General features: G+C 43.8%; 1 protein-coding gene across 3 annotated transcripts in view; it reads left to right on the top strand.

The window, feature by feature from the left end:
- Positions 1-24,825, top strand: part of LOC111861345 (collagen alpha-1(IX) chain) — a 215,085-nt gene that overhangs the window by 98,736 nt on the left and 91,524 nt on the right. For all 3 annotated transcript variants that reach the window (XM_033750286.1, XM_033750285.1, XM_023845823.2), the window contains one exon: positions 24,328-24,413. In XM_033750286.1, coding sequence (XP_033606177.1) covers positions 24,328-24,413 — 86 coding nt within the window. The remainder of the gene's footprint in view (positions 1-24,327; positions 24,414-24,825) is intronic.

Consider the following 24,825-nt stretch of genomic DNA (forward strand, 5'->3'; position numbering starts at 1 on the left):
ACGATAGTCACTCGGCAGTCCCGCATTTACTGACTGTTCATGATTACGTCTCATATCATTCCAGAATGGATCATTTTGCAGCTGACACCGCCTGTCGCCTGGCCTCAGCAGAGTGGAAAGTTGTGTAGAACAGAAACTGCGTAACGAACGTCTTTATTTCTGTGTTACGTCACTGCAGATCTAATCGGATTCTGTTAAGTCTGGGTGCCTGACTGCCATCCATCATTTCGCCGCCTTGCGTCCAGACATGGTGATGGATGGCGTTGTGGTAACTCTTCTGCCTCGGACACACGACAAAAACAGACTAAGAGACTGAATTCTGCGTTGTCGTTTCGGCCATGTTGTCGTGTTAAAATGATGACTGCGATGAATCCTGTCGCTTTTTTTTTTTTGTTGCTTCAATGACGGAAATATTCTTCCCAGAAATTAATTAGTTCTTAATAGTATGCATCCTGTTGTGAGTTATAAACAGGGCCCGGATTTTGATGACATGTCATCTTTTTTTCCTTGTATCGTATGCGATGCTCTTAAATATATACAAATCTCGGATATGAGCTGCTGGTTACAGAAATGTAAATTTTATAGGTTTTTTTTGTCATTGTTTGATATCTTTAGGTTTAAGGTCATTTATTCATTTTTGAGGTAATTTTTTTTTTTACTTTTAAGGATATTTCTTGTCATTTTTGGCCATTTTAGGGATTTTTTCTTCATATGTTTTCTGAAATATGAATAACATGGAAGCGAAGTGTTCTTTCTTTCTCCTTTAGGTCATTTTTCTGGATTTTTTTCGGTCGTTTTTTGAATATTTTCAGGTCATCAAAATCCGGGCCCTGCATATTACATTTATGGGTCATATTTTAGGTCATTTTTCTGTATTTTATAGGTCATTTCTTTAAATATTTTCAGGTCATCAAAATCCGGGCCCTGGTTATAAATAAGGTATATAAATGTATATAAATATATGCAGTATACAAAAATATTCTGTATTTAAAAACGAAGTAGAATCTATTGTATCAACATTTATTTTTACTGACGCTATATCAGGCGTACAATGATACCAGTCTCAGTTGTTGAATTGCCTCTAACTATTTGCATCTAATTCTTAAGTAAGGATCCTTATTGTGCTCTTGAAGAAGTATATGCAAACAGATGCAGTTCAGCATCTGAGACTGGTATCATTGTACGCCTGATATAGCGTCAGTAAAAATAAATGTTGATACAATAGATTCTACTTCGTTTTTAAATACAGAATATTGTTGTGTAGACTTCGTAAAAGTAAGTAAAGCTATCCCTGTAACAGGCCGTGAAGGCCCGTAGAGTTGTGAAGACGTTCAGGGTCCCACATTTTCTAGACAATCGGCTCATAGATGGCAGCAACATTNCGGCAAGGTTGTCAGCCTGACGCGCCGGCCACCCTTTACTCCAGGAAAATTATTTAATTAATTCATGGTACTCATTTCTGTTACAAGCTGAGTCGACGCCAGGGCCATAGTGCGGCCGGAATGATTAGGTAAATTGAAAAAATCCAGTGATCTCATTGGGACTTGAACCCGCGACCTTCCGGCTTGTAGCATAGTGCCTCAACCAACTACGCTACCGCGTGCCCCCGTCTAGACTTCGTACTGATACCTTAAATGAATTAGGTTTGTAGTGAACGTAGCTGCTTGCCATGTTTTGAAGTAGTTGACAGCCTACAGCCTCTCCGGTTTAAATGCAAGGATTTTATAATATGGATGGGTGGATAACATTAAAATAAATTATGAATACACGGATTGCAGGGTCTATACTGGATTCATCTGGCTTGGGATAGGGCAAACATGAAAACTTAAATGAAACTTCGGCTTCCATAAATGAGTTGGGAATTTCTTGACTACCTGAGGGGCTAATATTTAAGTTCTCACAAAGTGTCTAGGTGTAATTACGTAATTACAGCCCACCGTGTGCTTACGTATTCATTTTGTCCCTAAATATTTTGCGGTCAGGGGACTAATAAATCAGTGACAATGCCAAAAATTATGCTCTTAAATTAGAAATTTGCTAAGATTGGAGAGAGAGACCTGCGGGAGGAGTGTGGGCAAACCGCCAGATGTCTCTACTGTCGTGTCTCCCGCGTCCGATGAGATTCTCTAGTTGCACAGAGAAGGAACTGCTTTCCAGCATTTCTAAAGAACGCGCCGTATCAAGGTGTGATTGATGGCGTGTACTGTTGACAGCAACTTCATTTGGGAGTTCGACACGCAACAGACGACAGAAAAGGAAGGCGATGGCCAACACAGGAGTAGCTTTCGGAGATTTCGTTTTCCCATCATGACATGCATATCCCTCGCGCACTTAAATTTCTCTTCAGCTTCTGTGAGTGTTGTTTATTTGTGTGTCTAGGGATGAAATAAAACTTTCCGAACTTTTCCAATAAGATACGCAATTCTGCTACCTGTACATTTGCTGGGCAGTAATTTATTTAACAGAGTTTGAAAGGACAGGGGTCTCAAAAGCAAACAAAACTGCTTTCTGTTAAAGTAGAATATCAGAGTAAAAGATAATCGTCCCCAAAACGTGGTTCAGGGACCCTTCCTGGTTATTTCGTCATTGCAAGTAAAGATTTTTGCAGCAGGTAGTCAGATGGGAAAATAATTTTTAACAGCAAGTACGGGTATGAAGGGAGACGACCGTCACTGATTTTAACAAAATTTTCCGTGCTGGGTCAAAAACTCTTTTTGTGAATAATATGCTACAAGTCGGAAAGTCGCAGGTTCCATTCCCGACGAGGTCATTGCATTTTTTAATTGGCCTAATCCTTCCAGCCGCACCGTGGCTCTGNAGCTCTGGTGTCGACTCAGCCACTAAGAGAAATGAGTACCATGAATCTTCCTGGGGGTAAAGAACAGTCGGCTGGTAAGGCTGACCACTCACCGCCATGTGTGAGTCGATTGTCTAGAAAATATGAGAGTCTCGACGTCTGACGTCCGCACTTTACGGTTCACTGCTGCAAATACTAGTCTTCTCTGTTTGCTTTCACTAGTCGTTTCCTAGTAACAGATGTTAACGGTGGAGTTTCTACCCGTCTAACTGTAACCGCAGCTTACATAAAGTCACATCTTCACTGCTTGATTTCCTTAATTCAATTCCTATACTCCCAATCTCATATCCTGATAGGCTGGTACATCGAAACTCAACTGATTCAAACGTCAAAGTCAAAGTCAGAGTCGAAGTTACTTCACGACGGGAGGCCTGCTACTTGAGACCCACGACCACAGACATTTTTTCAACTGAACCCTGCGGTCATAGTTCTAATGTAACGTCCTCTCTGACGAGAAGATGAGTTAGTCTCTTATGAATGTGCTTTGCCTTTCGTCAAGTGTACGTATCGCACACATATAGCGTGTTATTGAAAATTCTTGCTTTTGCACTATATACGATACAAGTCCTCTGTCAGTTCAGGCTTTGCAGAGCAGATCATACCTATATTACGTATCTTATGCTGCAACGGCAGCTTAGACACTTGAACAGTCGTAAGCTTGACCATGGCCAAGTCTTACACTGACTCAAACGATCTTTGTCCTTTTTATAACCCCTCGGCAAGGACCACACAGAAGACACAGTTCCTCTATTGTTGTGTGTATTCGTTTCCACGGAAACATGTTTACTCAGTTGTTTCATGACAATGGATGTTCGCGTCACAGCTCGTTTCATGACACCTCCTCTATTGTTGCGCGCGATCATTGCCTAGCAATGGCTGTCTCTCTGCCTCCACAGTTCTTACTTTGAGAAAATACCCCACAATATTGTTATTCATAACACACCACGGATACGCGCAGGGTGTCGTTTGAGACAAGCAATGCACACAGGGCGGAGCTGTATCCACTTAGCAGTCGCAGAACCAGTTTCAGGTCGGCAGCACAAGGCGTTCCGTTCTTACGAGATTTGGAATCTTATTTATAGGCATTTGGTAGGAGTGTTTGGACGGGGGGATCAGTCTATCACTAGGCCTTCTCTACATAACAGCGGTATAAACGGAGACATCCATGCCTCAAGCGAGATTCGAACCCTCCATTACAGTGTTCGTGCTGCAGAAGACAGCCCATCCCCGAGATGGAGCGGCAAGAGAATACCAAGTGCGTCACTGGGGATCCAGACGCTTGCAACTTCTGTCGCTTCTGCATGTTTTTTTGTAATTACAAATTTTCCCTTTTCCATACGGGAGAAATTACAGATTGATAGAGGGCCCTGACGCTGGTGGACGAGCCGAATGTTGTTGCGGAGCGCTTGTAGCCCGCGGGGTACGGGTTTCCTGCCTCGGAACCACACACAGCTTGAATTCCGTCCTTTTATGGCTTTGCCTTATGTTTATGTTGTTTATGGCAGAAGAAGGGAGAGAGAATAAAGTACAGCGACACAGCGCACATGCTGCAGAGTAGAGTTTCTCAACCGCGGGGCCGCGGCCCGGTACCGGGCCCTCGTCTTATAAAAAAAATGATTTACCGGGTCGCGGTCTTAAAATGGTTGAGAACCACTGCTGTAGAGGACGTTGTGACCATCCCAATAGCCTGCCTCTCATCCACCGCTGTGCAGTCTGTTCTTCAGGACTTGGAGAAAGGAGATCCTGATCTAGTTTGAGATATTATCTCAGTATTTTCCTGGAGGAGCTGAAAAGTACCACTAAAACAATTTACAGTAGCCAAATTTCACGTCAAGATTTGAAACGTTGGCTGAAATCTGTATTGACAGTTCGTGAGTATATATATAAACATATAAAGTTAAATTTGTCCCTGTGTTTACCTAATTAAGCACTACGCCATGAAGGCATATGGGGGGAGTGAACGTATAGATCCACATTTGCCTGACCTCGGCACTAGCTGGAGGTGAGTGGTCGGCTTCACGCCCCTGCTGCTTTACCCCATTGGATAGGAGGCTGGGTGAACCCCAGAACCGGTCTGGACGACGTGAAGAAGAGATAATTCTTACCCCTACAGGGACTCGAACTCCGACCCGTCAGTCGTCCAGCATACCGCGTACGCTATCCCGGCTCCTATACGTAAACGTAGGCAAAATATGTTTTTAGATATTTCTAAAACCTGTCAGAAATTCAAGGATTAGTTGAAAGACTGGACTCCGCTGTCTTGCGGAACGCGGGGGTTGCACAACAGTTGGCAACCCTTCCACGACCTGAAAGCACTAACGGCCTTGCTCTTCGGGCAGGTAGAGACAGCCGTTCACCCGCAAAATCTGGGCCCGTGGAACTCTACATGGGTAGATCATGAACGCACATGCTAAACCTCTCCCGAAATATTTTGCAAACATGGAGACGGTACAAAACGCCGAGAGCACATCTAACGAATGTGAGACGGCGGCAAGGCGTCATTTGCTTTTGAACCCAGCGGCTGCTCCGTGAGGACTAATAACGGACGTCGCGCGTTCTTGTAGAAGTTCACAGAACAACAGGAGCTTGACCTACTCTCCGACCCTGCACATTGAGGCAGTAATTCCCTGCATAACATACCGGACTGCGGGATCACATCTCACAATATGTGCAAGCTGCTATACGGAGATCCAACCGAGAGCAACTGAAGAAATCCGTGTAATCCTACTATTCGTGACAAGCTTATAAGTTTATTTCTCAAGAACCGCGCCATAGCTCAAGCGGTTAGTCGCTGGTTCCCCACCGCGGCGGCCCGGAGTCTGGTCAAGTGGGGTTTGTGGTGGACAATGTGGCGCTGGGGCAGATTTTCTCCGAGTACTTCGGTTTCCCCTGCCAATCTTCATTCCACCAACTGCTTCATAATCCCCCTCATCTGTCATCTGGGGCTGGTACAATAGGCCAGAAGTGGCCACGGTACAAGGGACTTAGTCCCACCCCACTAACATTAAAAAAAATACTTCTCTGTTCACATCGGTTATGGCTGTTTGGGGACCGAAATGAAAGCCTCCCATCAGCATACACTGTATGAGTTCCGGGGTTCTGTAACCGACCAAGTGAACTCGAATTCCGGCTTGGGCGGCGTTAGCTGAGGTGTGGATGGGCAAGGATAGGTAACTCAGCTGGTAAAAGTTTCACTCTGGTGGATTAACGGGGAACTACACCGGTCATACGAAACACGAGCCACAATGATTCACGCTGATGGTAAATATATGGTGTGTGACTGGTTAAGATTCTTTTTTCTTATTTATTTTACTTCGCCAGTTTATACTCGTAACAATGAGTTACTTAATTCGCAGAAGGGACGAGACGTGCTGATGTGTTCGTTTCCTACATAGCATCAATTTAACCACTACTTGTATTAATTTCTTATAACAAATTTCCGAAGCCGCAAAACATGTCCGTTGAGCGGTGAAGTTGAAACAAAAATCTCCTCCCTCCAGGCTGACACGTATCAGCGACGCATCACTTCCAAGCAGTGGCGTTCTACGCTAACACCACTTCCTCATTCCCAATTGGCTAGATTCGAACAGAATTCCTCACCCGTACTGACGCTGATCATTCTGAGCCCTTATTTATTTGGAAGATTATAGATGACATGAAATTTATTTTAATTAATTCTCGGTAATTTTATTTCAAAAAGTCTTATGTTTCGATATTACTGGAAATGTATCGTGATCTTTAATATCGTATTTCATTGTCTGGGACTTGAAATACGGTGTTTATGTTGAAATTCCTAGATTTTGGCAGAAACAAGAAATCCGGAGTTATGACATTTATGATCAGTCATAAAATTTAGCTCGGGTACAGGGAACCGGACGCGCCTAAAAGGACAGGTCAGAGCTTGTTACAATTGCCTGTGAATGAGGGCCAGTATGATTGGGTTGCCTCGTTCAAGCTTCCCACGGAAGATGGGATAAAATGTATATGAAAACACCATCTTTCGAATTCCCGGCGTGGGGGTGCAAGCCATTCCACAAAAGGAGACTTTCACAATAGATTCCGAACTGAACGGACGTGACCTTGCACGCTCCGGGACATATCTTGCCGATAGTGTAACGCTGTAACTTAAAGCTAAGAATACATTAATTTAACAGTGTGGTGAATTAGCAGGTGAATAAACGTCAATTGGCTCAACTCTCAGAAAAACGCTTTCTTCGGCATCGCTACCCTGAGACTCATGCGAACCGACCCAGCTAGTTTCCCGTACCTATACCGATCTTCCTTAGTTTGATCTGTGAGGACAACTTCCAGTAGCCATCATACACTGTCCTAAGGTAGAAACAGGTGTAGCAGGGATAGCACCATTCCGACTGCGCCGATACAAGCAAAGGCGGGGTGGAAAAGAGCGGTGTTAGTACATCGAATATAAGCATTCCTATTCGTTAAAACCAATGTAAGTCACGTGATCCCATGTAAAGCATTTCGCATATGGAAACCATCAACCCCAGGGTCTACTCCAACCGGCTGGTCTCCTCTTGACTTGACCAACGGTGGTTGAAATTGCCTTGTTTTCAGATCTCCTGCTCCAAACCCCCACAAAATAATTCCAAGCCCCACGGCATACTCGTTTACTTCAAGCCCAATTAATAGATAAAAGTAAAGAGAAACGATTCAACATTCCAATAATTTTAGTTCATGACTGTGAATATTGGCCTCGTGAGGATAATTGAGTAGCTAGTTCAAGGAAATAGCGGTTCTGGTCTAGAAAACTGAGATCAACGGCCGTGGGGATCCGTTGCGCCGACCACGCGACACCCTCTATCCACAAAAGTTGGCACTAACTTCGCCGGCAAGCGGCGATCGCTCGGTCGGTTTAGCTCGCTTGCGGACTATAGGCCACGGAGTTCTTTTGACTGTGAATATTGAGACTGTGGTCTCCTGGGATATGGCTCCGTGTATTCTGATACATATGTAGCTACCAACCGTAGCATTTTTGTCGTATACCAGGCTTGACAGTGTCACAACCCAGGAGATGTTAATGCAGACATCTGGTATGGATTTCCCATATCAGTCTCAACCGGTTGCTGCTAAACGGTTTTCGGGATCTTAGAGTGCGGACGAACTGATTAAGGGAAGCGCATGAAGCTGAAACAGGCCAATAAATGGAAAGGGGACCTTAAGTGTAAATTCAAAGGAAGGTGTTCAGAGAAACTGGAGCCTGCACGCGGTGGCTGGTTCTGTCGTTTGACGACACATAAAGTCGTTGTCTCGGGTCCGTTAAATAGGAATCTGATCCTTCTAAGCCTCAAAGCAATCCAAGCGGCTGCTAAGTATGACGTCACATCGCCATGGGCCCAGCGCTACACGAGGATATCAACTAATGCTCCTGGCATTTTGCCTTGTTTGTAGGTTGGCTGCCTTAGAACTTGATTTGAAATTGAGGAAATGAAGAAAGAAGGGGATTTTCGTGGCCTGTTCCACAGTATTTGCGAGAAAGTGTTTAGGAAAACCTCAGTAAACTCCGGACATTCGATGTCTCTTCCGAGAGTGCATCCAAATAATTCTTATATAGAAATCAGTTCATTTACGTGTGCTAACCAGCTTGGTGTCATTGAGGGATTCCTGACACTGTCCTAAACACGGTGTGAGCTGCCAACGCAGAATAATTTGCTTTCGAAGTCGAGAACAAATGGTGCCATATCTGCCTGCAATTTTAATGAACTACACACAGTCCTAAATAACGCTTCCTTTCATATAAACTTTGAAATTTATTTTCTCTAGTTGAGATTCTGACTCCCTAATGTAGAAAGTTGAGTCAGCTTTACTTATCTGTTTTTTACGTAGTTCACGTTAACGGAAGCAACCACCCACACTCGTTCTATATACCGAAACTTCCCTTAATACAGCACAAGTGTTCTAAAGTTACTTTATCAGGGTCTACTGTGCACTATCCCGTACTGGAGCCCGGGGTTGGTATCTCAGTTCCAAGATATTTTTTAGGGAGACAGATAAGAATGAGTCAGTAAATGTATCACAAATGGATGTAAACCATCCATAATGGACGTAATAGTTGTTCTATGTATCACTAGGTAGCAGCACAGCCCAGCTTCATTACAGTCTAGGTAGCAGGCACACATGCTCATGTTCAGAGGCTTGTTTCGGCAGTCAAAATGGCGACCATGCTTGAGGGTTTACTACCGAAGAGCAGTATATTCTTTTGCGTTTTTTGGGGGGGGGAGGGGGCGGGGACAAAAGGAGTCAATGCAAAGAGGATTATTCATAAAGGCATGTTTCCTGTTTACTGTGGGAAGTGTTTGTCGCTTAAAGTTGTACCAACTTGGTAGAAAATGTTTTGTTGATGACGAAGAAATTCAAACAGAGATGCGGAAGTAGCTAATACAACAGTGAAAAGGCTTTTATGCCTCCAGTTTCGAAGCACTGGTAAAGCGATTGGACTAGTGTATCAATGTTGGTGGAGGATATGTCGAGAAATAAATGGTTTTAACGTTGAAAACGTTGTTATACGAGGGAGCAAATGGAATGAAGCCATAAGTAAGAGAAAATGTAACAATTTAGATACCTTCGCTACTAAGTAACTGAAGCTTGGCCGCGCCAGCTTAAGCGGTTAGTCTCTGGCTTCCCATCGCGGCGGCCCGGGTTCGATCCCACGTCTGGTCAAGTGGGATTTGTGGTGGACAAAGTGGCGCGGGGGCAGGTTTTCTCCGAGTACTTCGGTTTCCCCTGCCAATCTTCATTCCACCAATTGCTCCACAATCACCCTCACCTATCATCTGGGGCTGGTACAATAGGCCAGAAGTGGCCGCAGTACAAGGGACCCAGTCCCACCCCACTAGCAATAAAAAAAAAAGTAACTGAAGTTCTTTTGTTGACTACATTACCCTGGAAATGTGTTCAGCGAAGCACATAGACGGTTCTGGACATGTTGCGAGCGAAATACGTTAATAAATATGAGTTTTCGCAAAAATGCAACTCGTTTTGATCCATCGCTTACGGTTCAGGAGTTATAACCATTCGTTTATAACAAATAGGCCGAGTCAATTCCACTGTTTCGTGTATGACGCAATGCTATAGCCAAGTTGCCAGCATATGACGTCACGCACTGTTAAGATGTCCGCCGATATTAATCGCGCTGCGTGTATGAGAGAGTGCAGGGAAAAGGAAGTGGTTAGAAGAAGATAATTGTAATAATGTACCCAAACGAACAAAGTTAAATCCAGTTCACCGTTTCCAAGGATAAAAAACGAATTTCCGAAGTGCGTTCAAAAGTCTCTTAAAAGTACAATAAATTCAATAATAAAGAAGTTACACAAAAACGTAAAGTGTTACAACAACGTCCTGTATTTCCAGCACCAGAACTTATGTGTTTTCCAGTTAAAATCTACTCCGCCAAAGGTGCCACGGAGACTAAAACGGCAATGGCCTACTGACCTCCCCGAAACCGCTGAAGATACGGAAAACAATAGTAACCATCAACAAGACTGATAGGGGATTCATCAGAGGATGAATGCTCCACTCATGCCACTCACCCACAGATTTACTTAATGCTCCACAAATAAGAGAGCAGATTGTAAATACGCAGTTAATTAAAAAAAAAGTTAAAATCTGGATCAGCAACTCCGAACACTAACAACTGGATTGCTATTTCCTGGAATTCACCGAGGTAATTTCCAACTTTCTGTGTATGTACTTACGCTAGTGGAGGCACGCTGTAGCGCAGTTAGTTGAGGCACTATGCTGCAAGCCGGAAGGTCACGGTTCGATTCTCGATTGGGTCATTTGATTTTTCCGATTGACTTAATCCTTCCAGCAGCACTATTGCCTTGGGGTCGATTCAGCCCCTAACAGAAATGAGTGCCAGGAATCTTATTGAGGGTAAAGGGCACCCTGCCGGCGCGTAAGGCTGACGTTACCGCCACCTGTGAGCCGATTGTCTATAAAACCTTGACAGAGCGCAGGCAGATAGCTGGCATATGCGCTCTCTTCAAAGCATACATGGGAGAACGGGCTTGGAAGGCTATAGGTGATAGATTACAAAGGCCATGCTATCTGAGCTGGGGCGATCATAGCAAGAAAATTAGGAGTAGAAAGCAACAGACAGATATCGGGAAATACTCCTTTGTAAATAGGACCATACAGCTCTGGAACCAACTACCTGCAGATGCTTTAGGTACTCTGTCCTGTAAACCAAGTAATTTTAGGCAAAGGATTAGGAAAGTGATAAATGAGGCGAAGTGAAGTTGGGGTGGAAATAATTAAAAAGAAAAAAATTGCAGTGAAGTGAAGTGAAGTGGAGTGAAGTAAAGTAAATGACATTACACATCCATGACTGTTGGTTTCCTTTTGTTTGTGTTTTGGGTGTTGTATTTTTCTCTCTCTCTCTCTGTAATTGTTGTATTTGTTGCAGTTGTTTGTATTTCTCTGTAATTGTTGTAGTTGTTAATCGTATTTGGTTTGTATTCATTGTGGTAGGATGTCCTTATTGTTGTGTTTTGTGTATTGTGTTTTGTTTGAACGTGTCGTCACTTAGTTTAATGTGTGTTACTTGTCTGTTGTGTCCTATTGTGTACTACTGCCACCGGGCTAAAACCCAGTTGCAGTATAATAAATAATATATGTGGGATCCTCGACGTCTCACAACCCTATGGGCCTCCACAGCCTGTTACAGGGATAGCTTTCCTTTTTACTTACCGCTAGTGATAAATATTTGGTATTTAATTCGTTTTAATGTTAAATTTTATATGGCCCAAGACTATTCTGACTTGAAATATGATTGGCTGTAATAATAACTCTTGGAAAATTAAATTATTTTAATGTTATAGTCTTTCATTCATTCATGAGTAATCTGTCAGACGACAGGTCCACAGCCTCTTCCAAAACAGTTCCTCCACTTAATGCGATCTTCTGTTTTTGGGAAGAGACTATCCAGGAAAAGTGATAATGTGGTAGTTTTTCCATTTGCTTTCCACATCGCAGTACAACAGCCGTTCAAACCACTCTGGTGACGCCTGTTGCTATACGAAATTGAACCATGTCGAGCATCATTTGCTCTGTGCTTCAAGTCGCTGCTGATGACGCTGCTTCCGGCTGCTTTATATAATTTTTATATGTGTGGCCGCTTGATGATTGTCATTTAATGACCGAAACATGGCAGTAATGACTGCGGGTGTAGAAATAAGGGAACCGAGACGTTGTACAGCTTTGAGTAGTGAAGTATTGATGCACGTTCAAAGACAGTTGTTGCTGTTACAACAGCTGAGTGTATTTCAGAATCTGACTGCTTGACACACGTCACGCCAACAAAAGTAATGCATTTATACGAAACCAACTCAGTTGCAACGTCTGTGTATGAAAGTGTGTGACGTTTCTGAACAAAACAAACGGAGACAGTTATTGTTTCCAGGACATTCTTATTCCAGCTCCTGCAAAGCAGCAGAACTTGTTTATTATTGGAACTGACAAGCGGAAAATTGAGTCTTGTGGAATGAGTTTTTAAGGCTGACAGTCGAGAGCGCACTCAGCGACCTGATCTGACTGATATGGCTTTGCGCTCTGGAGGAATGTGACGCTAACACACCGCGAGTTCGGAAGGCACGTGGTGTGATGTTTCGTTCCAAAAGGGAAAGTACCTTTGTCTTAATGGCACATAGTTAAAGCATAAAAATGTTACATCAGGGCAACGACCATCACGCGATGGACATGTTTTCAGGTTTTAGACAAAGCTGAATGAAGTGTTCCGTTTGTAGGCCTTTGTTTCAATCGTGTTTTCCCCCAAATCTTTTGCAGTTACGTTTACGCCATAGAACAGTTACAAAGAGGAGATTCCACAGCGAGGCAGTGTTCTGTCATCTACAGTTTACTTTTGATCTTTGAGTACCTGCGCGGTATATCAGCGGCTCCGGTTTGTTCAGTGTCTGTTCCTAAACTAAGAATTGTCCCTCTGCTAGGTAATCTTTAACTGCTAATGTTATTTGCAAAGATGTTGACGCATTTGAGTCAAAACTGCGTTCATATATTACAGTGGTTCCTTCTGCTTATTAAAATGTTTATTGTACGCGGTGTGAATATATATTATTTTTGTCTCTCCGTATGGTGGCTGGCGAGATTTAATTTACTGAACTTTCATTATTGTCCTAACCTCCTTTGTTCGCCCGTTTGTGTTTGTTTTAGTTTTATTTCATCTTTGCTCGTGCTTATTTATTAATTGGCCTTTGGGCTATTATGTAAGCAAGTAAATGAAAAAAGAAATGATTCTTTTTAATTATTATTACTTTAAGGTATATTTAAAACTTGGATTGTTTCTTGCTGCCATATTTTATGTTTCTTTAAAACACTGCCTGCATTCAACGTAAATGCATAGAATTTGCTTCTTTCACTTCCTAGTGATAAATTCGATTCGTATTAACGAAATTGTTGTTAGCATTATTATTATTCAAATGATGTAAGTTGCCCTGTTTTTTGTTTTGTTTTTTTTAATTACTCGTGCTGGCTTGTTAATTGGCCTTTTCGGCTGTTAAGCACGTAAATAAATAAGGATTGAATTATAGGATTTGAGGTTTTGACAGCGGTGGTTATAATGAGTTCTGTCTTCTAGAATATAACACCATATAGACCATTCAGAGTGAACCGACGTTTCGAAGGAACATAGCTACTCCTTTTTTCAGCATCCAAGTATAAGCCAAGCAAGAAACCCGGATGAATCTGGCTTATTATTCTTCGACCGTGAACATGGAGACATTTTCCTCCTACGTTGACTGCATCTTATCCATAGGTAGAATCAGTAAAAAGTAAAGCTATCCCTGTAACAGACCGTGGAGTCCCACAGGGTTGTGAGACATTGAGACTCACAAATTATCTAGACAATCGGCTCACAGATGGCAGTGAGGTTGTCAGCCTTAAGCGCCAGCCGCCCTTTACCACAAGGAAGATTCCTGGTACTCGTTTCTGTTAGAAGCTGAGTCGACCCCAGGGCCATAGTGCGGCTGGAAGGATTAGGTCGAATGAAAAATCCAATGACCCCATCTGAAATCAAACCCGCGACCTTCCGGTTTGTAGCATAGTGCCTCAGAGACGCCAATATGTTAGGATTTCATTTATTTAACGTTAGTTTTTCGTTAATTTGGTTAACCGGTAATTACATTATTTTGTTACTTCCTTGTTATGAATTTATTCTTATACGTCGTCTCCTATGCAGTATAATGTGTGTGTGTGTATATATATATATATATATACGGGATTTTGAGGGTGACTGTATACATAGTATGCATTGGTAACTGGATTTACTGAACTCGCTGATCCGCGCCTACAAGTAATTATAACCGTTTCACGAATTCACGTACTTTACAGTTTACACACTTACGAGCCTTCTCAGACTTGCGTGTCTTCACCAGTCGTTGTCTGGTGACGGCTTCCAGAGGGGGACGTTCCCCTTTCTCTGGTTCGCGAAATGTCTTCAGCCTCAGCTAGAGCAACTCGCGATTAACTAACTAACTACAGAATAGGGCCACGCCATAGCTCAAGCAGTTAGTCGCTGGCTTCCCACCGCGGCGGCCCGAATTCGAGCCCGGGTCTGGTCAAGTGGGATTTGTGGTGGACAAAGTGGCGCTGGGGCAGGTTTTCTCCGAGTATTTCGGTTTCCCCTGCCAATCTTCATTCCTCTAATTGCTCCACAATCACCCTCAACTATCATCTGGGGCTGGTGCAATAGGCCAGAAATGGCCGCAGTACAAGGGACTTAGTCCCATCCCACTAACAATAAATAAAAGTATTCTCAGCCTTGCGTGTCCTCACCAGTCGTCTGGTAACGGCTTTCAACGGCGGACGTTCCCCTTTATCTGTGTCTGTCTTCAGCCTCAGCTAGAGGAACTCGCCACTAACTAACTAACTAACTAACTAACTAACTAACTAACTAACTAACTATAGACTAGCCAACCCTTTCACTCCACTAACTCCTCTACCTACGATATCTCAGAACGTACTGCACAGAAAACACTGTTCCTCTGTTGCTGCGCCAGTGTTGCGTTCACGTCTGTTGGGGTTCACATTATTGTTGTATCCATTTGTTGCTGTGGAAACATTCTTGTTTTTTTAGCCGTTATTTAGTAACGACTGCTATATATTTGCTTATCTCGCCGTCGTTGCTTAGCAACGGGTCCACATACCACTATATATATCCTGCATGCGTGACTTCTTTTTCTGATTGTTCTAACTCTGTAATTGGCTAGCTGTTGGATTAACACGTAAAGATTAAATCGTTCCATTATCACCAGCTGAAGTGCACGGATTGTAGTATAAGATGGCAACATACTCGTATTATCCGCTGACAATATTGCTCCTAGTCTGAATGATACCATAAGAAAACCAGTTTTTCGTAGTGGTAGATATCACGTTGGCGCCCCGGTGTCCCGCGAACTGAAGACGTTTCGGAACCACTGCTGCTAGTCATCAGTACTGCACAGTAATGGCAATCAAGCAAGCTTAATGCCGAAATTTGACGCCATCCTGAGCCAGTTTAGACTATTCAATATTCCGAAATCCTACTTGCCCGAAATCCATTTTGTACCACGCATACATTTCTTTCTAATTCTTCCAAATAGCATCTTCGTTCCTTGGAGGTTTCCTCACAAAAATTGTTATGACCTTCTTCTATGGAGTTTCGCGTCACCCCCAGTCATTCCTTCTCTGCTCTCTCCATGTTCTGTATTCAGTCATTTGGTACCCAGCTCCGTGTTTTGAAAGTACAATACAAAGAGAAAACTCTCGACTGTGTTATCTGTACACCGCTGCCCCAAGAACCGCCGGAAAAACGCGATGTATTAATAATACCTGTCACTTACTGATCCAGTTCAGTGTCACTAACGGCAACAAACAAATGTAGAGAAACATGAAGAAAGCAGTTTTCTGGGATTTGGCACCGTGTATATGTGGTGTTAACCGACGTTTCGGAGGAACGTATCGCCTCTATCTTCAGGGTAGAAGAAAAAATATAAGAAATCTGCAAGCGAAGAGACCGTGATAACCGGTAAAAGCAGACTGTGTGGAAATATACACAGCTATGTGAAAGCAGAGAGGGTAGGGGGCGATACGTTCCTCCGAAACGTCGGTTAACACCACATATACACGGTGCCAAATCCCAGAAAACTACTTTCTTCATAGTCACCGCCGTGAAAGCCTCAAATCTTACGTAGAGAAACATCTTCGAAAGCTTCATACAATCCCATGCATTTACAGGAACGTCATACAAATTTTAAAACGTCACGTTACAAAAAGGAACACTCTGCAGTTGTGCTTATATCATTCTCTTGATGTAAGGGATACATGCTTAGGAAACTGTTGTATCGAATGGAAAGCTATCCCGTAATCGTACTGCAGACAAGACCGGTTCCACCCGGCAATAAAGTCGTGTGTCTCTCCAACAGAACTGAAACTGCCCACATCCCGCCATCTTGGCGACATTTGATACACAGGCTGAGATCGAGTGCGGACCCTGCGCTTGTCATCTTACACAGATAACACTGACTACAAACAAACAGATATCAAGACAACTTCTGTCATTAGTCTTCGAGACTTATATCGGCTACGTGAGTTGAATATAACCACTGCGTGATTATACGTGTATTGGCTGGGGCCACACGAGCGCACAACATGCGTCCGTTGTAACGAACGTCGTGACGTCCGTTGTAGAAATAAACAAGAGAGTCGAATGCTACGCTTTCTTCTGGCTCCATTGCAGACAAAAAACTATGCACCGCATTCTGCAACTGTGTGGTGTTCTCAGCAACGTCCGTCAGTCATAAAGTACTTTGGTTGCAATGGACGTACTTTGTGCGCTCGTGTGGCCCCAGCCTAAGGCGGTTATGAATGGCGAACACAGAGTGTCGTACTTCTTCTGGCTTATTTTGGACTTCATCCATCGTCTGGTATGTAAAAGACAAGCCTTTTACATACCAGACGATGGATGAAGTCCAAAATAAGCCGGAAGAAGTACAGTATGCACCATCATCAGAATTCTTTCAAGTCTAACAGAGAGTCGTGTCCTAATTTTCAAGATCCTATCTTGTCATTTCCAGCAGGGAACAGAGAGGAACCGACAAGGATATCAGAATATGAGGCTGATACTCGACCCAGACGCCTTCCTCCTACTCGAGCTTCGTTTATTCGGAAACAGGAGCAAGTTTTCAGTTTTCCCGAAGCTGCAGGTTTCTCCACCCATTCACATCAGAGCTTGAGAGAATTGAATCTGGTGCGTAGCCTCTGTGACACACCCAACTTGCAGCGAACTTCAGGGGTGGGTTTGTTCAGTGAGGTTATTTGACGTCAAATTCAGTACGGTAGGATGACACTAAATATATGTGAGAGGGCAGGAAATGAGCCACAGCACTACAGTTGCAAAACATACTGAAATGCATGGGCTAAGATGAGAGGACTGGACCAAAATGAGCCTTAAGAGAACCTAGAGTCTGCTGAGTAGACCAGCCTGGTTCAGGGTTCATGTCAGCACGGAAATGAACCTCTGGATTCTGCGTCCGCTTCTCAATACGTTGTCAAGAACTTCCATCTAATATTAGAGTCAATTTTACCGACCACACAACATATTTTTATTATTATTACACTACATGTTTCGACATCAAGAGGTCATCCTCAGGTGTACGAACAGAGCTGTATAGTTACACGCAATCACATTCGTCTTCTCACTTATTCGATCCTGTATCTTATTCAGGCCCACGCTCAATAATATATGAAGCTCCTCTCACACAACACAAGTTAAAATATTATTCTAAATGTCAAAAGTTAAAATTTAAAATTTAAAATTTGTGAATCGAATTTCAATTCAGATCACTAGTTATGCTTTCACTTTCACTTCCTACTTACGCTCACCACTGCGTCAAGTCCACTTTAACTAGTTTAATTATATTATTGGTTAAAAGTTCATGAATTAAAGTTAAATTTTATTATATTGATTGCACTTTTCACTTTTTGGAGGTCTCGCTGTTCTTCCGCGTCCTCTGATGTTGCTGGATCTGTTACGGTCCTTGTCGTGATGGAGTAGTGATCTGAATTGAAATTCGATTCACAAATTTTAAATTTTAAATTTTAACTTTTGACATTTAGAATAATATTTTAACTTGTGTTGTGTGAGAGGAGCTTCATATATTATTGAGCGTGAGCCTGAATAAGATACAGGATCGAATAAGTGAAAGACGAATGTGATTGCGTGTAATTATACAGCTGTGTTCGTACACCTGAGGATGACCTCTTGAGGTCGAAACATGTAGTGTAATAATAATAATAAAAATATGTTGTGTTGTCGGTAAAATTGACTCTAATATTGATTAAATGCACAACAGGATGCAAGAAACAATCAAGCTTCCATCTAATTTTATATCCCATTTATGCGGATAGCTGTCTCGGTAACTGGGCTGCTGTTTAGATTTTCTATATATTCTTATACGTTGTAATACCGATGTCTGGACAGTCACCGTTTTTATAAAAGAAATAAGTCCTACATATTTCTCATGGTTGTGAGTTCGAACTACGTACTAAATGGCACATTCCTGGCTCGATAGTTTATTACATGATCGCCGTCAAGCGGAAGGTTAAGCACATATATGGCAGGGAAATTATATTTCATTTTTCCGATCTCAAAATACTTTTATGCGCCAGAGTTACGTATCTTTCGGGGATGAGTTGCCACACAGCATTTCAGGATAATGCATAAAGTGATTTTCATGTCACTGTCACTTCAGAATATCGGATGACTGCTGTGTGGATATCATTTATTGTACGAAAGTAAATAAATTGCAAGGTGAAGAAAGCAGTCTTCTGGGATTTGGCACCGTGTATATGTGGTGTTAACTGTGAGACTGCTTTTACCGGTTCTCACGGTCTCTTCGCTTGCAGATTTCTTATATTTTTTCTTCTAGCCTGAAGATGGAGGCGATACGTTCTTCCGAAACGTCGGTTAACACCACATATACACGGTGCCAAATCCCAGAAGACTGCTTTCTTCACCTTGCAATTTATTTACTTTCGTACAATAAATGATATCCACANAGGTGTTGGCATGTTTCTCATACTAAGTTATGTGAACATTTATCAGTTGGGCTAACAATTCTTACGAGAGTGGGCTGACATGCGCACATGACGTAATATCATTGTGTTCTGGAATGTGACACCGCATGTTTTGGTGGATATTTACCGACCACATAAAGTCTCCATCTTCAGGGTAGAAGAGTGTTTTCTGAACCGAGGCGGCATGTTTTTCAGAGATGTCAGTGAATATCTACAATGCTAGGAGGCGTCCAATCTTGACAGTAACCGCCGTGATAACCTCAAATCTCTTATGTCACAAACTCGTATTTCCATATACATAAGGAAAACACTATAAATGGTTCCTGTTCCTTGGCGCCGCTCCTTAGAGAGACTGAGGACGTCAGTGTAGGTCCCCATATATTTTCAGGCTTACTAGTGAAGTGCCTTCTGTGAGTTTAGTAGGCGTACATGTTACAGGGTCAGCGAGTTTTCTGGCGCAACTAGCTATGAAGCGATCTGATGAGTTGTGGGTCAGCCCGAGTTGATGAGAACCTAAGCTCAAGCGCACGAAAAGAGTGACTGAAGTTCCAATCAACTCACTGCATAACACAGCCATCTTCCTCTGAACAAGACGCTAATTATGTAAGCGCTGAGGTTTTCACGGCGGTCACTATGAAGAATGCCGTATTCTAGGATGTGGCGCCGTGTAGATCGTGTGTTAACCGACATTTCGGAGGAACGTATTGCTTCCATCTTCAAGGTATAAGATATCCTCGAGCGATAAACCAGCGTTTGCGATTAACAAAATATCTACACGGCGCCAAATTCCAGAAGACATTCTTCAAGACTCCAATTAATAGACTGTCATATTTTGTTCGTCCCCGACTCCCGTTTGATTAAAATACCGTATTTGTAATGATGGTTCCAACATTGCCCTTCTGTGTACAAGAAAGGGGAGAGCTCAGTCGGCATAGCGACCGGTTGCTTTGCCGAGGAATTAGCATCGTCCTCGCAGGTTGTGGGGCCCAAACTGTGTCACATCGAATGAGGTAGCAGCGGCACTTTCCCCGGAGTCACGCAACTCCGTCTAGTGTCTAGGATGAGCATACGTGGATCTGTACATTCACTTCTCAGTACGCCTTCATGATGTAGTGCTTAATTAATTAAGCAAAGAGAGAAGCACGCCGTCACCATATTTGCGTTCCATCACACCTACATCTTCCCAAGAGGTTTCAAACTAAAATAGTATACGCGTTCTTGTTCTCCCATTCGTGCTATATAGTCCTCCCGTCAGAGTCTTTTTGACAGAATCACCGGATCAGTCCACCATCTAGAATGCAATGTATGGAGCTTCTTGACTTGTGTATTATGTCACTGACGCGAACTCTGCACAGTATACTATAATGGTTGAGCTTCTTCGTATTTAACGACATTGATTCAACACTCGAGATTATATGGCGTTGAATGAGATGGACTGATTATGACTTATGAGTAACACGTAACCTGAGGGCGCGCCATAGTTCAAGCGGTTAGTCGCTAGTTTCCCACCGCTGCGGTCCGGGTTCGATCCCAGGTCTGGTCAAGTGCGATTTGTGGTGGATAAAGTGGCGCTGGGGCGGGTTTTCTCCGAGTGCTTCGGTTTCCCGTGCCAATCTTCATTCCACCAAATTCTCCATCATCATAATCACCCGGGGCAGGCTACAATAGGCCAATCAGTGGCCGCCGTGCCGAGCGGACCCGGTTAGACTCCACCCCCCACTAAGCGAATTAAAAAAACACGTATCCTGCATCACAACTACCAGTGAAGCATGGGGACGTTCACGCCGAAATGCAACATAGTAAAGTCTAATTAGGGACTGGCAATTTGATTCCTCTATCCTGTCATCCGCTTGGAGAGACTGAGTAGAACCACGAGTGACCTCAGTGCTGGACCGACATAGCTCACCAGCTCGGTGATGTATCGCACAAGAGCGTACACAGCCCCTCCATATTTCTGTTTGATCGTGAGAGCCCACTGTAATTTTATTTAGGACTGCGCTCTCAAAGAGGTGACCACGAGGGGTACTATCATCTGGAACCTGACGCCATGTCTTGTTGTAGCGTTTCGCGGGAACATACTGCCACTGTCTTCAGGATCTGAGATATGCTAAGCAAGCAGTGGGGAAGAAGAGGAGCAGCGGGCTGAGTGATGTCCCAATTTGGGACAAAAACAACGAACTTGTAGATCTCCCGATGTACGAGTAAACAAATAGTTTATTCAAAATAATGGCCTGCACTGACTGATCTTGTGTCCGGCTATTGATACGGTCTCCAGCCCCCTCCTGTACCCCCTGTCTGACGCCGCAAGGTCGGCCTGGATTGAGCGCAGCACGGAAACATAACATTGCAACCTCTGGCGGCAGCTTTCCCCCCGACCAGAATCTTGCGTCGTCCCGTGCAGGACAAGTTCCTCTCTGGTTCTGTAGTCCTCTCTGAACGGGTAAACCGACAGTTCTTCTCTGAAGGATCGTGGCCCTGTGATCGGTTCACATTACACTGACAGCTTCTGGGGATGCAGCATGGGTCTGTTGATTACTATGCTACAAGCCGAGCGGCCTCCGTAGTCTAGGGGTAACGTTCCCACCTCATGACTTAAGGTACGCGGGTTCAAACCCGGCGGAGGTCGTGGAATTTTTAATGGCGGAAAAATTCAGGGAACAAGTCCTCCGGGAGGGAGATTTACAGCACGTAAAAGATCCTCATGTCTCTAAGAGACCTCTGAGCAAAAGTAGGCAAAAGTTTCCCACACAAGTAGTTCCCAATGCCTCCGGTAGGTGGGGAAGTATCGGGAACCACTGCCAGCTTCGCTGGCTGAACGGGGCTGATAGCGAGCACCAATACCGGCAGGGTATGGCGACTGGTAGAATATCAAAGGGGGACGTACAGTAGACTATTAGTCGCTGTGCATGGGGAAACCCACCCCCTCCAATAATAATAATAATAATAATAATGCTACAAGCCGGAAGGTCGCGGTTTCGGTTTCATTTTTCAATCGACCTAATCCTTCCGGCCGCACTATGACCCTGGGGTCGACTCAGCCTAGTGGTCCGTAAAGTTGACAACATCACCGCCATCTGTGAGTCAGTTGTCTAGAAAATGTGGGAGCCTACACGTCTCACAAACCTATGGGCCTCCAAGACCTGTTACAGGGCTAGCTCTATCTTTCTTACTTTACCACGTCAACCACTATACCAGTGGTTCTCAACCTATGGGTTTCGACCCAAAATTTCCCACTGCCAAAACCCACAACCTCTGAACATTTGTTCACAGTAGCTTACTGTATATTTTTATGAATAAATGTACACGGATCCAGTCGGAATGAATCCCTATACAGAATGTGCTGATGCAGTTTTGGTGTCGAAGCCGAGGCATCAAGTCCAGTGGCTCTGAAGGGACCCAAAATTCGGTAGCGTCAAACACTCAGATGGGTCGTAATACACGAGCCGTGCGGGGAACTTGTCGGAAGGAACTCACACCCGAAATCTTTGTCGTGCAGATACTTTGAGTGATGTAGTCTGGTCAAGCGGATTTTTTCTTGGTAACCAACAATATAGCTGCATTCTTGCGTTTATTAACAATTGCAAAAATGGTCCTCATAGGTTCTATTTTACTGTTCATTGTTGCTGTATTTGCTTTTCTTAGTTACTCCATATTTGTTTTCCCTATCCCAGAGTACCCAAGAGTTAATGTTATAGCCCGTGCCCCTTTCTCAGGACCATTTCTTCATCAATGACTCTACATCCCTTTGTTGACCCCTGGTCAGTTTCGTTATCTTATACGCAGTCGGTAGGACTCTTAACCCTGTCGCAAGGCCTCTACCTACACAGGACAACACAATCACAAACTAAACTCACACAGATATCCATATCTCAAGTGGGATTCCAACCCACGATCCCGGAGTTCGAGCGGGCGAAGACAGTTCATGCCTGTGATCGGCAAGCCGTGCTACTAGTCCATTGGAGAGCTAGCTAAGCGTTACAGAGGAGACGGTTTTNGCCAGTAGTTTGGAATTCAGGTGCGTGACGCCTGGAGCTGGTCTCTGTTTGTACCATCACACGATGTCGCATTTCCGACGCCGACGTCAGAATCTCAGGTTGTGGTCCAAGAGCGACTGCTGCATCCTTCGTCGTCACGTGATTTCGTGAATATGAACCAATGATCGCGGAAGACCCAGAAAGTAAGCAGATAGATAATCAGGAGCCATTTCGTTAATAGCGAGTTAACATTTAGCTTCGTGAATCTAATAGGTGCATTAAACAAGGAAAATCATGACATTATGATATGAAACAGATGTTTTGAAAATGTGGCACAGTTCAGATATTTGGGAACGACTCTAACAAATCAAAACCTGAATCAGGAGGAAATTAAGAGGAGACTGAACTCGGGTAATGCTTGCTACCACCCAGTCCAGAACATTTTGCTTTCTCGTCTGCTGTCCAAAGACATAAAAATTAGAATATACAAAACTATAATTTTGCCGGTGCTTCTGTATGGGTGTGAAACTTGGTCTGTGACATTAAGGGAGGAACATAGACTGAGGGTGTTTGAGAACAGGGCATTGAGGAGAATATTTGGACTGAAGAGGGATGAAGTAACAGGAAGTTGGAGAAAACTGCATAATGAGGAACTTCATAACTTGTACTCTTCTCCAAGTATAATCAGAATGATCAAGTCAAGGAGGATGAGGTGGGCAGGGTATGTATCATGAATGGGGGAGACGAGAATACATATAGGATATTGGTTGGAAAGCCAGAAGGAAAGAGACCGCAGGGAAGACCAAGGCGTAGGTGGGTGGACAATATTAAAATGGATCTTAGAGAGAGAATGGTATGGTATGGATTGGATTGATGTGGATCAGGATAGGGACCAGTGGAGGGCTCTTGTGAACATGGTAATGAACCTTCGGGTTCCATAAAATGCTGGGAAATTCTTGAGTAGCTGCAGAATTGGCGGCTCCTAAAGAAGGGCTCAGCTCCATTAGTAAGTAAGTATCAGGGACCACTACCGGAGAGGGCCGACCTCGCTGGCAGACAGGGGCTGATAGCGAGCACCAGTACTGGAAGGGCATGGCGACTAGTTAGAATAATTAAGAAGGGGGACGCACAATAGATCAATAAATGGTCGCAGTTCATGGGGTAACCCACCCCCTCCGAATAATAATAATAATAATAAGTAAGTAAGGTACGTGAATGAAACAGTCCACGAAAGTGAACATTTCGGTCCCATATGTAGAGGAAAATTTCTTGGGTAGCTGAGCAACTACCAGCTTCTCAAGAAGGTCTCTTTAAATTCTCTCATTTCCTGCACCCTGTTTTGTGTCTCCAGTGAAGTGACCTCCGTTTCCTCGCTCGGAGTGTACTAGCCATGTCTTTCTGTTGCAGGTGGAACCCCTTGCAGCCACAATGCTTCTCCTTGCTGTGGGCTTTGTTCCTAGTCTTCTGCAGTGTCCTGCACACAGCCCGCACCCGTGAGTACCTGCTTCATCATTAAACGTTGTAATTACTAGTGCCCCTGGGGCGGTGTACCGCGAACCATCTGCCACTCATGCCCAGAGTTCGGGGTCACCGCTCATTGTGCTGTGCTGCTGGGAAGGTCAGCCTTCATCCTCACTTTGTGTAGCAACTCTGCGCGTTTCTGATCTTGTTGAAATGCGCGCGAGATGTCTGCGAAGGACACGGACTGAGGATATCTGAGAAGATAACAGAGCGACTGAATTAATACTTAATGATAAGGGGGCAATGAAATGGATGGGACATGTGGCACACATGAAGGAATACAGATTTGTGGCCGAAACCAGCAATAGAGACGACCCCGCACTCTGTAGACAGAGGAACTAGGGTCTTAGAGAATAAATTGTCTATCTGCAGGCTGGATTCAGA

The sequence above is a fragment of the Cryptotermes secundus genome, unplaced genomic scaffold, assembly GCF_002891405.2.
Source record: "Cryptotermes secundus unplaced genomic scaffold, Csec_1.0 scaffold268, whole genome shotgun sequence".
Classification (NCBI taxonomy): domain Eukaryota; kingdom Metazoa; phylum Arthropoda; class Insecta; order Blattodea; family Kalotermitidae; genus Cryptotermes; species Cryptotermes secundus.